The 18,328-nt window shown below is 35.9% G+C and overlaps 1 protein-coding gene and 3 long non-coding RNA genes across 4 annotated transcripts in view; 2 read left to right on the forward strand and 2 right to left on the reverse strand.

Annotated features, from left to right (window-relative positions):
- Window positions 1-64: 64 nt before the first annotated feature.
- Window positions 65-1,315, forward strand: LOC136828635 (uncharacterized). The gene is made up of 3 exons (XR_010850160.1): window positions 65-139; window positions 834-970; window positions 1,078-1,315. It is a non-coding gene; the product is annotated as an uncharacterized lncRNA (long non-coding RNA).
- A 2,730-nt stretch (window positions 1,316-4,045) lies between these two features.
- Window positions 4,046-18,328, forward strand: part of LOC136856108 (uncharacterized) — a 140,928-nt gene continuing 126,645 nt past the window's right edge. The window contains exon 1 of the mRNA XM_067133767.1: window positions 4,046-4,223. Within this exon, the coding sequence (XP_066989868.1) occupies window positions 4,178-4,223 (46 nt within the window). The 5' untranslated portion in view covers window positions 4,046-4,177. The remainder of the gene's footprint in view (window positions 4,224-18,328) is intronic.
- LOC136828640 (uncharacterized) lies at window positions 8,376-9,473 on the reverse strand. The gene is made up of 3 exons (XR_010850162.1): window positions 9,397-9,473; window positions 8,798-8,949; window positions 8,376-8,652 (listed from the first exon to the last, which is right to left on the reverse strand). It is a non-coding gene; the product is annotated as an uncharacterized lncRNA (long non-coding RNA).
- On the reverse strand, window positions 13,407-14,542 carry LOC136828645 (uncharacterized). The gene is made up of 3 exons (XR_010850163.1): window positions 14,458-14,542; window positions 13,828-13,955; window positions 13,407-13,674 (listed from the first exon to the last, which is right to left on the reverse strand). It is a non-coding gene; the product is annotated as an uncharacterized lncRNA (long non-coding RNA).

An 18,328-nucleotide genomic window follows, 5' to 3' on the forward strand; every position in this document is an offset into this window, starting at 1 on the left:
ACTGAGACGGGACTTCCTGGAAGATGCACCATGGCATATAATCCCAAACGTTACTTGCTTGAGCATCATTAGTCCTCCAGAGTCCGAAGAGTACGCTACAAGCATTTCGCTCCCTACAATGATCTCTATCAGATTAATCGTAAGTGATCGCTTCATTTTTTTTATCGTTTAAATTTTTAGTAGTTTTGCTTTGTAAAATTCAATTACAGAAGAGATTTGGATGATGTAAGCAAGCTTCTAGAGACATTAACTGGTAACACAAAGTAGTCATCATGGCACCATTCTTTGTGACAAATTTTATCTTTTTTTCTCTCATCAGCTTTCTATGCCTTGAAGTTATTATCTACAATATAAAAACCACTGGAAAATTCAATAAAACATGTTATATATACATATATATACAGTATATATATATATGTATATATATATATATATATATATATATATATATATATATATACACACACATATATATATATATATATATATATATATATATATATATATATATATATATATATATATATATATATATATATATATATATATATATTATATACATCACATCACTGAGACATTTTTATTCACAAACATTAAGGTACAGATGCCATTTAAAATCCAGTTCGCTCTACACTCGGATATATATATATATATATATATATATATATATATATATATATATATATATATATATATATATATATATATATATATATATAATTCTTTCATACAACTTCATTCACTATTAAATAAGATTCTATAATGGCCCATTACCTCTAACAGTATTGTTTTAAAGACGCTCCATGTGTAACTAGTCTTTTTTTCTGCTATAGGCGATGGCACTGGCTGTCTTGACCGTAGCCTACTCTGCCATAGCTGTTGCCGAAGCCGATGCAGATGCTGATTCTAGCTTTGGTTCCTACGACTACGGTTACAGTTTTGGACTCGGACAAGGTCTGCACGGTTACAGGTAATAAATGAGCCCTTCATGTTAACCGTTGACTATCATATCAGTGCAGAATCCTGTTGAGAAAAGGTCACTGTAGAGTCTTTAATACCTTTTTCTTATCTTTTCAGACCAGCCTACAGACCATCCCACCCAACCGTGCACAAACCATACTATACCAGACCACACTACTGGTAGACTACTGAAGGAGCTTTGGGCCTCTTCGCTTTCACACAAATTCATCTCATCTTCTTCATTTGTTTTTCATCTCAGAATCCAAGCCATGAGACTCCATTACACTATCACTGGATTTGTTATAACATAATGATTATTTGAATTAGTCATAATATAATACTTATTTTAGTATTATTCTGTCTTTCATTCACCAAGATCAAACAAAACTGGTGTTCTTGACCAGTGTCAATAAACATGCGTAAAAAGAACGCAGTAGAATAAAACTAGACTGCAAAGTAAGAAAGCTTACAAAACCAAGAAGGAAGCCATGAATGAAAAATGATAACAGTTTGAAGAATAGGGGAAGATTCTTGTCAACTAGTAAAATGATTCCAGCTTAAGGATGAAAGAAGGTACAGAGTAACTGGTTATTCAGAGAATGGTTTAGTAATATCTCCATATCTTAGGTAAATATTAACGCGTTAACTCTGTTCATTTTTGACAAGCAAGCTTAAAGAAAGCAAGATTATGAAATTTTTTCCTACTTAAAGCGGCCCACACACGCTCAAATTTTTGGTCCAATTTTTTTATGTCAAATTATTTGACGGTTTGACGTCCGCCCTACACGCTCAAACTTCTCATCAAATTTTCATTTTGCTCCCGAGTGTCATCATGGATGCATATACAGCGTTGGCTCTTGGCTTAGCGTTGAAGAGCACACAGAAACGAAAGAGACGAAAGTGGCCCCAGCAATGGTATTTGTGTCGTGAACGATTTGGTCATACTCCTTTATTAAATGAACTGAGAATTAGTGAACCTGATGTTTTCAAGAACTTTCTTTGCATTGACGGAATTTCTGTAGAAGAGTCTCATATGCCATATTTTTTTTTTATTTCTGTCACTATAACAGTCACTTTTAACGTTCCAAAGTTGTGGTAAACTTCTATAAACATCAATAAGCTCAAGAAGAAATTTCTTTTCATGTTTTGTTGGAGCCATGATGACGATGAGCCGCGCACGTCCTCCTCAGATTATGTCTAATCACTAACTAATTTGCGCAAATTATTGCTAGGTACCACACACGCACAAATTATTTGACGTTGGCTCAAAAAATATCTACTGAAATCAGATCAGTAAAAAATTTGACATCAAACCTTTTAGGCCATCAAATTACGCCACACACGATCAAATTCATGTCAAATAATTTGACATAAAAAAATTGGACCAAAAATTTGAGCGTGTGTGGGCCGCTTTAAAGAGGAGCTGTTTCTAAACTCATGATCCCGTGGTCAATGTTCCTTGAGAAACTTCCGAAAGTTGTAGGTCTAGAAGTTCCCTTCCGTCTGAAGTTAATGATATTAATCGTAGATTACATCTTTAGAATTAATCATGTCTGGAAAGGGGGACTCTACCGAGATCTCGAGATTCCCAAATTATAGTGAAATACTATTTTTATGGCCATATCAGTTAATATCGGCCTCTGTTAAAATATCCTTCCTAAGGACATGCGCACTACGGCACTCTTGAGATCAACATTTGGCAAGAAGTCCTTCCTGTAGAAATATCATCCTGATCAAAAGATCTGGTAAAATGCCTTCCTTATGGATATGACAACGTGATCCTAAGATATACCTAAGACACGTGAACACAGTTCCCTCAGACAAGGGACCAGCGTAACGTTCTTCCCATGGAATTAAACTGCTGCCTATGTGCGAAAAAAATAAAGGTTACGCTAAAACAGAGTTAAAACTGAAGCTTTCGTCAACCGGAAGTTCAGCCTTCAATGCGAGGAAAATTCCGCCATTTCGTGTCCTGTTCAGAGTTGTTAAGTTGATTTGACTGGCAGCAAGAGAAATTTCATTAGTTTAGAAATCACTGTAGCATTGTTACTATGCAAAAGTGAGTACTGATTGCAGACTAACTTGAAATGAAACATATATAAAGAGGAATTATAAAGTTTTTCGAAATCGTCTAATATAAATATAATGAAAAGGCTTTTTCTTTGTACAAATCATTTTTACTTTCACGTTCAAAGGGTTTAAGTGCGCAGAAAAGTGACGATAAATGGTAAAATTACCGTACAGTGTAAAAAAAAGAATATACCCAAGGCGGTTTATCCTACAAAAGTCAATGTTCTGAGAAATATATTGATAAAAAATATCGAGTTTTTTTAACAAATATAATTAGTATATTTAACAAAGCAACATCTGAAAGATAAGCCCAGATGAAAGAAACCTGGTTCTGCCTGAACAAGCTCCTAAAATATAAAATTATGAAACCGATCTTCATTCACATTTTCTGAAAATTACATTAGAAAAACAAAGATCGTAAGTATCCTTGTAAACAAACCCTGTTGTGACCGTCAAGAGAGCGGGTATTTGCCAAATTGTTTCTCTCTTCCGTTGAACTTCATTTTCATTCTTTCCCCTTTTACTTTTAAACTAAAGTCTACTCCCACTCAGTAAGGAAATTGGATTCATTCTATCCTTTTTCCGGCCCAAAAACAAAAAAACAACAACAATCAGTCATGATGAACAACACTGCGTTTTCACATGTGTGAAGGAACCGTTTAACACGACTGATTTCAGTAGTAAATTTTCCTCTGTTTGATGATACAACTGGCTTTTATTGTCTCTGTTCTCCTAAACTACCAGTGACCATATTTACAATAAAATATCCAACCTTCTTGCTTTATAAGGATATATTCGTGACGCAGTGGGAACGCAGCACAAGTATCAGAACATTTATTTCTCCTCTGCGCTTACGAATTTAATACTCTTTTTTTTGGCTCCCTTTCCATGGAAATGTAAAGTAATGAAAAAATAAGCAAGGTTATGATAATTAATTTTGGGGTTTCCAAGAGTTTCGATTACTGAGGGCCAATAATTACAGTTGTTATGTTTGTGGACATAGCAGAATGCAGACACCAGTTTCGTGGACCACCACCAGAGCGACGCGCTGTGCCGTAGTCTTACAGCTTGGAACAGTGTATGGTAACAAAGGTGGTTTCGTTCATTTTCCTCAAAATGGTGAGTTGTGCAGTTTATAGTTGCTGAAATGGTTATAAGAATTCTTCAACAGAAAGTGGACAAACATTTCTCAGGTAAGCAAAGTATACTGAAGGTTATTTACCCATAATTTTGTCCTAGCCTAGTCAGATGACTTGTGTTGTCAACAGTAGCATCATTGGCTCTTTTAACAATCATATATTATCAGCATAGTATTGTGGTACTTCCGAGCACTGACGATATCAACTTTGAACTGAGACTATCATCAGTCGTATATGTGTTTCTTAATACAAAGTTAAAATGATCTTGATGGGTACTGAAAATTGTTCGTAGTAAGCAGGTTGTAGGTTACTGGTTGTGTTTAGCCGCGTAGGACGCATACTCTATTTTGTCAGTCATTAGGAAATCTTTACAGTATCCTAGGTATATCAAGAGGCTTGAAGGATACTGTCTGTCACGTAAATTATTCAGTTTTAGACATATAAAGGCAGAGTTAGAGTTGTTTAACAAAATGCTTTTTATCGAACGCTAGTTCTCAACGGAATTCCGAAACGTTAGGCTACATTGGCGAGAGAATTGCAGGATGGTGTGAACAGTCAGCAGAAAACGGCCTATATTATTCGAATCGAAGTAAAAAATAGTTGCATTTTTATGTGTAACAAATGTCGGTTTCATTTATTTTCATGAAGTGACAGGCTTATATCTCAGATTGTTGATAGCAAGAAATTGAAGTATGGTAGCCTAGGCTATACCTAGGTTGTCAAACTGCTCATTTGGTAAGATGCTGTACCATGTAAACCTTATTCTAATTACAACTGATTTTGCATATATGAAAACACTTTTCTATAAAAAATAAAAAAACTCTAAGAATGGTAACAACCAGGGCCATCATTTCAGATTTTTATTTTGGGGGTGTGTGACAAAGACGGTTTGGCCAGTCGTCTGGTTCCCTCCACCTCCTCTCAGTAGTAGCCAAATCAGCTGATTGACGGTTTTTTTTTTTGAGCTATTTTATGTGTTTTTGAAGCCACATGAGCAAGGTATTTCAGCAAAAATTATATACTCCCACTAATATATGTTTTATCTCATCATAACTGGTAGCTAGTAGACAGACAAAGATCAAGAAACATAATATTTCTGAGAAATTTTATATATTTATGATTGCATATTTAAAAAGAAAACATGCTGTTACTTCTTGGGGCTTGGGGGTGAGGGGGGCCAAGTTGAGGCTTGTTGGGGAGGCAACTTGGGTCTTGGGGGGGGCAAGTTGAGTCTTGAGGGGGGCAGTTGAACCCCAGCCCCCCCCCAAATGACGCCCATGGTAACAACGAGGTCAAGAATCTTGGTCAACCAAATGCTAGGCCTATGCCTGTTGAGTCGGTAGGTATTTTCAACGTTTTGACGTTAAAAATACCCACTAAAACTATTCTTATAAGAATAGTTTTATTCCAAAATAGCTAAAATTACAATCTTATGGCAGTACTTATTTAACAATGCTCTCAAGGTATCGAATAGAAATAAATTATTTTGATAGCCCTTTCTGTCGTCAGTTTGTTTACAAGATGCTGGACATGGTGGGGAAAAATGGCAAAACTTTTAGTTGCACAGCCTGATTCCCACCACTCGCTGACCAGGACAGGTTACGGCCTTTTTGGGGGGGTCCAGGCAGCCAGATCAGGGCACGTCGCCCTAAGTTAGGGTAGGTAGGTAAGATCTGGTTGTTGTTGTTGTTCAAGATTAAGCCAGCCTTGTGCTGACACGGGCTCTTGCTCCTGGAGCAGCCCGTAACAAGATCTGGTTAGGTCAAGACCTGGCATTATAGGAAAGGTTATGTCTGTTTATGTATGAGGAACCTGTCCGGGTCGACAGCTGGCAGGAACCAGGCCGCACAACTAAAGTAAAGTTTTACCAAATTGTTTTCCCAAACGAGGTTTCAAAACTTTCGCAAACCAATGCTCTCAAAAATACCAAAGTAGCTAAACATGCTAAACAAATGCTGTTTGTTAAACGAATTTGATACCTCCTTTGAAGTGATGCAGTTTCCAGCTTGCTATTAAAAAAGCTTGAGGTTTGTAAGCCTAGAAGTAACCATTTACATTGACATGTCTTGTTTTAAACTTTTAACATTGATGCATGGGGGCAACAGTTGTGTGTGTGTGTGTGTCTATATAATATATATATATATATATATATATATATATATATATATATATATATATATATATATATATATATATATATATATATATATATATATATATATATATATATATATATATATATATACATACATACATACATACACATGCACATATACATACTAGCAAACCAACCCGGTGCTGCCTAGGAAAACTTTGAAGAACTCAGAAAAATTTTTCTGCACCTCCTTGTAGTGACTGTCCCTTTTATCCAGGAATTACTGTGCTGACTGACCCTTTTATCCTGGTATTACTGTGGTGACTATCAATTTTATCCAGATATTACTGTGGTGACTGTCCCATTTATTCCCACTAAGTCAAAACACACTCCCCGCTTACCTGAAACACCCCCACTAAACCTAAGCACACCCCATGCTAAACCTAAATACACCCCCCACTAAACCTAAACACATCCCCACTAAACCTAAACACACACCTCCACTAAACCTAAATGCACACGCCGACTAAACCTAAAAACACCCCACCACTAAACCTAAATGCACACATCGACTAAACCTAAAAACACCCCACCACTAAACCTAAACACAAACCTTGATACAGAATTATTAATCACAGGAAAGAAAAGCATTTTCAATAATACATTTCTATGGTACTGAGTACATGAAATTAGGTATGATAAACCCGTCGAGTTTATTTACCACACAAGGTACAAAGAGGAAAGGTGGATGGGGGAAGGGGAAGGGGTACAGATTTGAAACCTACCCGATTATCTAAGTTGGGTCAAATGGTGGCCATGTCCCAAATTTTGTCTAGATTGGTCAAGCAGTTACCACGTAAGTTACAAAGGGAAGGGGGAAGGGGTACGGGTTTGAAACCTATCTTATTATCTAAGTTGGGTGAAATGTTGTCCACATGCCAAATTTTGTCTAGATTGGTCAAGCGGTTCAGAGTTCTATAGCACACAAACATACAAACATTCACTTTTAGTTTTCTGTAAAAGAAAACTATTGTACCGGCTTTGTCCGTCCATCCGCCCGCCCTCAGATCTTAGAAACTATGGAGGCTAGAGGGCTTCAAATTGTTATGTTGATCATCCACCCTCCAATCATCAAACATACCAAATTGCAGCCCTGTAGCCTCAGTAGGTTTTTTATTTTATTTAAGGTTTAGCCATAACGGTGCTCATACAACACTATACCAAGACCACCGAAAGATATACAGTATCTGTTTCCGATGGCCTTGATTATACGATGTACAGAAAACTCAATTGCGCCGAAGAAACTTCTGCGCATTTTTTACTTGTTACATATTAAAATACAACAACAAAAATACCAATCAGCTCAACAGGTGTAGGTCAAGATTCTTTACCTTATTTTTACAATTTTTATAGCAATTTTTCCCTGTCACAGAGAAATTATTTTTATATACAGTACAAAATTATTTGCACTTAGAATAAATTTTAAATGATATAATTTCTTAACAAATGAAGAATAAATTTTAAATGATATAGTTTCTTAACAAATGAAGAATAAATTTTAAATGATATAGTGTCTTAACAAATGAAGAATAAATTTTAAATTATATAGTTTCTTAACAAATGAAGAATAGATTTTAAATGATATAGTTTCTTAACAAAGGAGTAGCTACCTAACTTAATTTCCTTGCTATCATCATTTGATGAAAACATCAACACAAACTTGTGTGTGTGCGCGCGCGCATTGAAAGAGACTACGTATTTATTTATACTGTACATAATTATTTATTTATACGTATGTATACTAATTGTTCAGCATGAATCAACAGTTTATCTGTTTTTGTTACAAAGAATATTTATATTGATTGATTTACATGTATTAATTTGAATTACTGATTTTTCGAAATGAATAAGCGTTTCACTTTTTGTGGTTAAAGGAGAATGTTTAGTTATAAATTTTATTTATATGCTCATAGATCATTCGATGAGGGAATAATTTTTTCAAATGAAGTTGTGCCGTGTCTAACTTTCCAAGATTTCAGATGTATACAGATTAAATTAGATTCTTTTATAAAAATTCCATTACATCAAAAGGATCAGTGTGAAAAGTAAAGGATTTAAAAATTTTTTATTAAAAAAATCCTCAATACAAATAAAGAAACATATCATAGTTTTTCTAGAGCTCGTGAATTAATCAAACGAAAACTTGCTATAAACAAAATATAGTGTTCATCATTTCATATCCTCATTATCTTCATTTCTGAAGCAAGAGAATAGGAAGAGGACAGGAGGAAATGTGGCTCAGAAAGGAGGCACTGTCCCGGGAGATATATTTCAGTCTATCCGTGATAGTGTCCGTGGTGGTAGGATGAGTACTGGTTATAGACTGGCCTGAAAATAAGCACATGAAAAAGGATTAGAACTTATTCGAAATTATATAGTGATAATAAAAATAAAACTTTAAATTCTTGTATAATTTGATACGATAACGTGTTCACATATAAATATATAAAAGATAGCAACTTCTTCCATTTACCTGTATCCAAAATTACCGTAACCATGAGAACCGTATCCATGTCCATAAGATGCGTGGTGGCCGTGTCCGAATCCATGGCCGTGTGATCCGTATCCAAAACTGGGAAAAGCAGTGGCCACGTATACGAGGGCCAGCATGGCAACAACGAGGACCTTTGAGAGATAAATTTGACAAAAGTAGTAAATAGTAATATAGAATGTTCTGAAACAGTCTATCAAATTGATTAACAGTTGCTGGGTAGCTTAATGGCTGAGTTTACAAATACGCATAAAGTGACACATTGCTCTATTTCATGTTGTCTAAAGTGACTCAAGACTGATAATGAAATCGATTTTCAAACACTATTGTCAGTATGAAAAACAATTAAGGGAGCATTTGGTCATTCTAATTTTAGTGCATAAATATCTACAGTTTATACTTTGGATTTTGTGGTCATAAAATTAAATGAAAGTGCAGATAAACTACATGAAGGTTAAATAATTGAACATTTTAAAAACATTGTGAAAGAGCATTATTGTTTTTCACTGAATTTGGTAACAGATCTTACTGCAGGCAAGACTGAGAGCCATGTAAAATAAATAGTAGATAACGATACTCACAATTGTTTTGCTTGCGAACATGATTAGCCTGCTGCTACGAATTTACTTCTGGTTGCTTCACTTCTGTAGCTTTGTGTGTCGAGGAACGGAGACCATAGTCAATATATATTCAGAAGGCACCTGCTGCCAGTTACCAGTTACGCTTTTTAAAACAGAAGGGCAAAGAAAAATATAATGTGCAAGCTACGTAATTTGATTAGTCGATATGAGTGTTATACATCATTTGAAATGATAAGAGGTATTACTTGTACTTTTGAGTATAATTGAGTTTTACCAGAAATCTAAATAAGTGATGGCATCTATTAGGGGATTCACCACTTGATACTACCGAAAGCGTTATGGGACGCTTTCTGTTTCGTTTTAGGCCTATCCAACGAAAAAATACCCAGAATTCCCGAGAACTTTCCTCCTATTTCAATCGTATTTGAACTTTTTTCTCAGATCACGTTGACTCAGGAGCAAGATGTTCCATGGCAGACTAGCTGACTGACTAATTATTGCCAGCTGTTATTCTTTATTAATTTAGTTCCTTGCTTTTTTTTGTCTATCAAAATGATACATTTTTAGCAAAAACAAGCAGCAGAGTTAATCAACTAGTTAACGATCAAAGGGATGTCATTTCCAGTATTACGTTTGTCATAGAAAGAAAGTCAGTAAATTATTCATGCTGGCAAATGTGTGGCCTGAAAAATCTATATTGAAAAATAAAACTAAGGTATTAAGAAAAAGTTAGGATGTTAAAGATTAATTACAGTTTTCAGAATCTGAAAACGCCTGAAGTATGGTTTACTGAAGAGAAAGCGAATCACCGGTTCATTAAAATGATTGTAAGTTAGGATATCGAAAATCCATCTGATATTATCAAGCCCCTCGGGTTACAGTTTTACAATTTGACATTTGGCTCTCAAGCCATGCCATTTATTTTTATTAAGTGAAATAATTCATAAATGTTGAAGTTAGGAATCATTAATTGTGTGTATGTGTGTGCGTGTTTTCGTATTTTGTATTCGGAGTTGAAAATGAAATTAAACTGGCAAAAAAATTTTAATTTTAGATAAGATTTCATGCTTCCAGTCCAGCAATAATTTGAAAATCTTTCAATTCTGAAACGATTTGACTTAGAATTGCTTCTGTGGATCCCAAAATTTCAGACAAGAAAAGAGGCTTTGCAGGTGCTCTGTTAGAGCTTCATACGCCAAACTGAGGCTTTATGTGTATCTTACCTACGGCACTTTTAGTTTGTGTTGATCCATATTGTAAGGAATATATAGGGCCAGGATCCTTCAAAAACGAAGCAGTTAGTACTTTTGAATTTTTAGTTTTCTGAAAAAGAAAATTAAGATGGCTTTGTCTGCCCGTCCGCAGTTTTTCTGTCAGCACTGAGGCTAGAGGGCTGCAAATTGGCATGTTGATCATCCACCCTCCAATCATCAAACAGACCAAATTGCAGGCCTCTAGCCTCAGTAGTTTTTTTTTTATTTCATTTAAGGTTACAGTTAGCCATAATCGTACTTCTGGCACTGCTATAGGTATCAGCAACACAGGCCACCACCGGGCCGTGGCTGAAAGTTTCATGGGCTGCGGTTTGTACAGCATTATACGCTGAACAGAAAACTCGATTGCGCCGAAAGGACTTCGGCGCATTTTTTACTTGTTTATTGTTATACCGAGAATTTCAGTCGTCATTCTTAGGCCATACTGTCTGGGACGCAGTGATTTGCATTATTTTTTGATTCACGATTCTGTGTTGCCAGAAACCTCTATTATTTCTTGACTCCTTTCTATTCTCAACGTGGGTTTGTCTGAGCTGCCCGGGTGAAGACAGGCGTTTAGTCTCTTCGGGTCCCCTCATTGTTCATGTAATCCCGCAGTCACATATGAATCACTTTGACGATGATAAAGGGCAATTTCTTCATTCTTCTCTGCAGCGGAGAACTCTCGGTGCATTCTTACCGTGCAGAGGTGAGAGATATTTTGTAATTTAATGAATGATTCTGATCAACTTGCGTTACTTGCGTATAACTACAGATAACTCTCCACTGTTATGCAACTGTTTCACCATGCATTTTTCCACCCTAGCTAAGAACCACCATAGTCAACTGACAGCTAGATCCGCAATTTATTGCTAGGTCAACAACGGAGCAGTGGGATTTTACGGAACACGGTAAATCGCCGGCGCTTGCCCAGAAATCGAACTTGGACCTATCGGTGGTCTGGCTAGAGCCGTGACCACATGATCATGCCTGGGGTCTCTGTTATATCTGAACGCACACATAGGCATATATATGTATACATATATGTGTGTGTGTGGTTTTCGTCTGCTTGTTTACAAGGCCCTGAGTATGAAGGGGAGAAATATGGTGCTAAACGCGTTTTCAAGACTTTCGTTAAACAATGCTCCCAGATAGACCCTAGTAGCTGAACATTGAACAAAATGCAGTTTATTAAACAAAAGTGATAGCGCCTTTACAGTTATGCTATTTCTTGCTTGCCATTAAAGATGCCTTGCGGCTGGTAGGCTTAGAAGCTATTGTTTGTTAACATACCTTTTGAACCTTTAACAGATCCATGAAGGCAGTAGATACACAGCTGTTGCCTTCATGGATATGTTAAAGGTTTAAAAGGTATATGTCAACATAAACAATAGCTCCTACAGTTCTTCATTGGAGAGGTAGCTAGAGTTCTCGGCTAGCACGCGGTTGGCCCAGCGTTCGAGTTTCTGACCGGCCAATGAAGAATTAGAGGAATTTATTTCTGGTGATAGAAGTTCATTTCTCGTCATAATGTGGTTCGGATACCACAATAAGCTGTAGGTCCCGTTGCTACTTAACCAGTTGGTTCTTAGCCACGTACAATAAGTCTAATCCTCCGGGCCAGCACTAGGAGAGCTGTTAATCAGCTCAGTGGTCTGGTTAAACTAAGATATACTTTTTCTAAGCCTACCTGCCGCAAGGCATACTTTTTCTAAGCCTACCTGCCGCAAGGCATCTTTAAAGGCAAGCAAGAAATAGCATAACTATAAAGGGGGTATCACTTTTGTTTAATATAAACAAACACACACACACATATATATATATATATATATATATATATATATTTATTTTTATATATATATATATATATATATGTGTGTGTGTGTGTGTGTGTGTGTGTGTGCGTGTTTGTGTCTTGAGTTATTGGGGGGAGGTCGTGGGTACAGAGAGGTCAAAAGGCTGTTATAGAGGTAAGGTCGAGCTTGCCTAAGGGCATCAATTAAATTGTTTGAATAGATTGACAAAGTGTTGAGTTTCTTGTAGTTTTTATAATTTGAAATTAACTTTATGAACGTCTGTCGATACTGGAAAAACGGGGGTTTAAGTTGCATATTAATGACGTTAGTAAAAATAATTCAAAAGAACTTTGATTAAACAAATAGTTGAGTAATATTATGTACGTCTTCGCTCTCCTCAACAGAAGTAATGTTTCCTTTAAGGTCGATAATAATGAAAACAGCCCTAGGAACTTTCTTTCGCCCTCTTTCTTCCTTTCTCTTTAAGTAATAAAAGCTTAAATATCTTGAGAACTTGAAAACATATATGTAAATGATGTTCAGAAAAAAAAGCTCGACAATTAAAAGAAAAAGGAGCCACATAAACTCTGTCTCTAACATAATATTACTCCGTAGGGATAGTGCCGTCAGTGCACCTTATTCATTACACTGTAGGCATTACTCAAGGTTCTTTGCAGCGTCCCTTCGGCCCCTTGCTGCAACCTCTTTCATTCCTATGTCTGTACCTCCGTTAATGTTCTCTTTCTTCCATCTTACTTTCCGCCCATTCCTAACTATTTATTCATAGTGCAACTGCGAGGTTTTCTTTCTGTTACACCTTTCAAACGTTTTTACTGTCAGTTTCCGTTTCAGCGCTGAATGACCTCATAGGTCCCAGCGCTTGGCCTTTGTCCTAAAGTCCATATTCTATTCTCTAACATAAAATTATAACTGAGAAAAGGATCAGTATAAAAGCAAAGGATTAAAAAGTCAGGGTTTATTAAAAATCCGCAATACAAATAGACAACGTTTTTCTAGAAATTATAACTTACTCAGACAAATAAAAATGTACAGGAAAGAGCAAATAGTCTTCAACATTTCACATCCTCATTTTCTTCACTTCTCAAAAGTGAAAATAAGAAGGAAGGTAGGTGGAAATGCAGTTCAGAAAGGATGCACCATCCCAGATCTGTTCAGTCTATCCGTGAAAGTGTCCGTGATGGTAGGATGAGTACTGGTTATAGACTGGCCTGAAAATAAACACATGAAAAAAGATGAGAACTAATTGGAGATTGTTAAATGGCAAATAAAAATAAAACTTAACATTCGTGATAGAATTTGATATAATCATGTATTTAAAAAAAAACAAACAAATGAGATAGAAATGAATTTCTTCCATTTACCTGTATCCAAAATTACCGTATCCATAAGAACCGTGCCCGTGTCCGTATCCATGGCCGTACGACCCGTATCCGAAACTGGGATATGCAACGGCCATGTATAAGAAGGCCAACATGACAACAACGAGGACCTTTGAGAGATTAAAACAGTTATGCATTAATATTCAGCTTTTCATTTCATTCAAGTATAATTTTTTTTTCATTAAAAGTATTATATTATAATTTAGAAAGTTATGAAACAATTTATCAGACTTGTACATTTGAAACAGTTGCTAGGGTTGCGTGCAGGCTGGGTTTACCAAAAGCTTTTATTGAAACATTTCCTCTGATTTATGCTGTCTGAAAGTGATTTAAGACTGATGTTAAGCCCTATTTTCAAACATGGTTCCCAATATAATAAAGAATGATGGAGCATTTGAAAATACCAACAATTTAGAGTTGGGTTTTTGTGGTTAATATAACCAAGTGAAAGAGCAGATAATCTGAAGAGTGAATAAGTAAATACTTAACCATTTCCAAGAAAATATAAGCGACTATTGATGTTTCTTTCTTTTACTAAATTTAGTAACATTGTTCTTAATACATTCAAGAATGACTGCCATGAAAAAATTATTAATAGATAAGGATACTTACAATAGCTTTGGTAGCGAACATGACTACAGCTGTTAATTTTGTTTCCGCCTGAGTCGCTTCTGTCGCGTTGTGTCGAGGAACGGAGACCATGGCCTATTATATATCTTCAGAAAGCAGAGGCTTCCAGTTGCCAACTACGATTTTTATTTCATAATGAAATTAGGGAAATATAGTTTTTAAACAAAATGTATGATCGAAGAGTCATTCCAAGTCAATGCCCCCTTTGAAATAAAGTAATTACCTTTGAATATAATTTTGCATTACCTAAAGTCTAAAAAACTAATGGCACCCGTTAGGGGATTCACCGCTTGATACTATCGAAAGCGTTATGGGGCGCTCTGTTTTGCTTTAGGCCTACCCAAAGAAAAATTACCGAGAATTCCCGAGTGCTTTCCTCCTATAGCAATCGTATTTGAACATATTTTTCTCAGATCACGTTGACTCAAGAGTAAAATGTTCCCCGGCAGACGAATTTAATCTCTTACATGGGTATATTTACTAATGCGCCTTTTTCACTTTAGAATGGAACCTGATAAATTGCCCTTTTTGCCTAGAAATCGTCCTGTGTCCCTAGCAGTGGTCAGGCTAGAGTCACAACCACTTGATTTTAGTGTCTTTAGCCATGAACGCACATACGGACATATATATATATATATATATATATATATATATATATATATATATATATATATATATATATATATATATATATATATATATATATATATATATATATATATATATAAATATATATATATATATATATATATATATATATATATATATATATATATATATATATATATATATATATATATATATATATATTATCTATATATATATATATTTGTGTGTTAATAACACGATGTTCTCTTACCTTTTCGACATACCAGCATTTTATATTTTGGATTTCCTTTTCACAACAAGGTTATGCGAACAAATAATGCTTCTGCTGTGAGAACAAAAAACTTTAAAAGATGCGATACCCGACGAGCAGTGTTTGACCAAACTTTTCAATGGGAACCATTCTGAAAAAAAGCACCTTGAAATTTTAATGGAAACTGGCAAGCCAATGAATAGGCCTAAATGGATATAGTACCCAAGAACTACTAAATGCAAATGTAATGGCACAGAAAATTAACAATGCAAAATAATAGGATGATGATGAGACAATCATGACGCAGTGAAGGAAATGCCGACAAGAATACTCTATTCAGGAGAAAGAATGTATTGTTCTTTGCAGTTGAAATGAATTTTTCGTTGGTGATAAAACACGAAGTGACCAATCATGCATGTTTTTTATTTTACCAAGTAGGTCCCGGGTGACAAATCATCCTCTCGTCAAATAGAAAATAATGATACAAATAATAAGCTTCGGCTTCGTTAATGAACGTTTCCCGGAGAAGGGAGGGAGACGCTTCCTGAATATCCTTAGAACATTTTTTCCCACTTTCTCTTCGTCGTCATTGAAATCCGGAACAAAGTTATGGGCCCGAGGCGTTCATACGTGCGAAATCTTCGATTTGTTTTAAGGCTCGCCTGAGAGTGGATTCGGTGACGCCCAAAGTACTGTAAATAAAACCTTAATAATTTAGTAAGATTTTATGATGACGATATGTGTTTGGCAAGACCTTTGTTGTAGGCTACTGACGACGAAGCATCTTGATTCTGTGCGTTCATTCACTTGACACCGTTTTATTAACGTCCTTCATATACGAACAAAATGAAGTCACCTTACTTAATGGCAGAGTGGGATCCGCAAGCGTACTAATAGTATCATCCAAATGAGCAGTAGTAGTGGTTATGGTAGTATTAGTAAAAGCAATGAATAACTCTAAGGGTCTAGTGTACTACAGATTTACGAGATGCAAACTCACCACCATGGCTTAATTGAGTAGATTTCGGACATTTTAAGAATGGTAAGAATTCGGAAAACGAGTCCATTACACATAGCCTATATGTCAAAAGACTGATTACTTCCTTTAACAAGTAATGAAACAGTAAAATTGCTTTCCAGCGAAGAGAGGCGGGTGTTAAAACGAACTCAATTGGTCCCTAAAGTCATTACTGTAAATGAATGACAGCTATCACGGAGCATTATAATATCAGTACAGAAATATTGAATGAGCTCAGAAGCATTCATTTAATTTCTGCAAAGAGGAGCCGTGAAAGTACTCCATTCTTCGTCAAAACTAACTAAATTTGTACATGACTGCTGATACCTATAAATCTGGAGAACGTTGTAGTTGCGAGCGGGACAGAGAAGGACTAATCAGTCTTCGTCTAGGCGGCTAGAACAGAGTAAAAAAAAAAAAAGAAAAGAAAAACCTAAGGAGTGTTGGCAGACCTATCGTTAAAAAGGGTCATAAAATAAAAGCTTCAGAAAACAGGGCAAAAGCCGAGCGTTCCAGACAGCTAAAGTGAAAGTGAAGATATTGGCAGTTAAATGCAGTGGGAATAATTCCCCAAATAACAGGCAAGGAGGATATGACGAATACCAACTGCTGTTAGTATTCACGACCAGAGTTCCACTCCAGGTAAGGTTGTGCCATTCATTGCTGTGCTGACTGGAATTTCCTGCATACAGTGTATGGTAATATAGGTGAAAGTTACTGTGTAATGACACTTGGAAATTATCTCTTCATTGTTTTTTCAGCTTCAGTGGAACACATGTAAGCCCTCTATTCCTTGTGAGAAATTTTAAGCTTTTGTGAAGCAGCTTCTCATCTCTGTCTGAAATCGTAAGTTTCTGTGATACAAACTTCGCTGTTTTATCTGAAATTCTAAGCTTCAGTGGAGCAACTGTACGTCTTCAGTTCTTTCGTCTGGAATTAATCACTTATAAATACTCTTCCATCATCTCCCAGTAGGGGGTTAGTTTCGTCAGTGCACGTAACGTGGTGCACTGTAGGCATTCATTGAGGTTTTTTGTAGCATCCCTTCGGCCCGTGGCTGCAACCACATTCCTTTTACTATACCTCAGTTTATATTCTCTTTATTCCATCTTATTTTCCACCCTCTCCTAACAATTGTTTCAACATTTTTTTCATCGCTGAATTATCTCGTAAGTTCCAGTGCTTGGACCTTGGCCTAAATTTTATATTCCTGTTCCTCCACTATCTGGAATTTGGGGTTTTGGTAACGATCTACCAATTCCTTGAGCGAAATTTAGCTATAGATTTGCTTAAATCTCATTTCCTGCTAAGATTTTCGTAGATTTTCCTTCATTCGTCACTCGTCTCTGAGTTTCGAAGGTGAAACATTTCTGAGTGCCTAAATAAAATTTATGTAAATCAATGGTTCCAAATTAGGAAGACTTATCTGAAGTTCCACGAAAAAAAAATCCCCAGAATCCTTGGACAGAAGACTCACAAATAAAATATGTGTAACCCAAATTAACTGTTTTTCAATAAAGCATTCACATGGGAAATTACACAGATTCTTTTAAACATTTCCACCACGTCTCATACAACACAGTAAAGCTGTATATCTTACAAATTGCTTAATAGAAAAAGTCTCATAATTCATTTTTTAGTGTGTTTACGTCTTCATAGTATAGTGCTTCAGAAAGGATTTTTATGTGTTTGTGTGAAATAATTGTCCCCTTAACTTTACCCTTTGACCATCTAGGATCCCGAGGATTAAGTGTAAGTGAAGATTGCCCAAAGACCTCCACCAGTGTTACATAGTGTTCAAACACTACTCATCTGCAATCTATAAGAATAACAGATAATAGTGACCAAAACCAACAGCAGTGGAACACAGGTATCAGTTCCTGATTATTCACTTATAGTCTGCACTTCAGCTCGAAACTGGTGAGAAGTCTTGCATAAGGAGCATTGTATCTTTATCGCAATTGGGCCTTCAAAGG

The sequence above is a fragment of the Macrobrachium rosenbergii genome, chromosome 3 (assembly GCF_040412425.1).
Source record: "Macrobrachium rosenbergii isolate ZJJX-2024 chromosome 3, ASM4041242v1, whole genome shotgun sequence".
In the NCBI taxonomy this organism is placed as follows: domain Eukaryota; kingdom Metazoa; phylum Arthropoda; class Malacostraca; order Decapoda; family Palaemonidae; genus Macrobrachium; species Macrobrachium rosenbergii.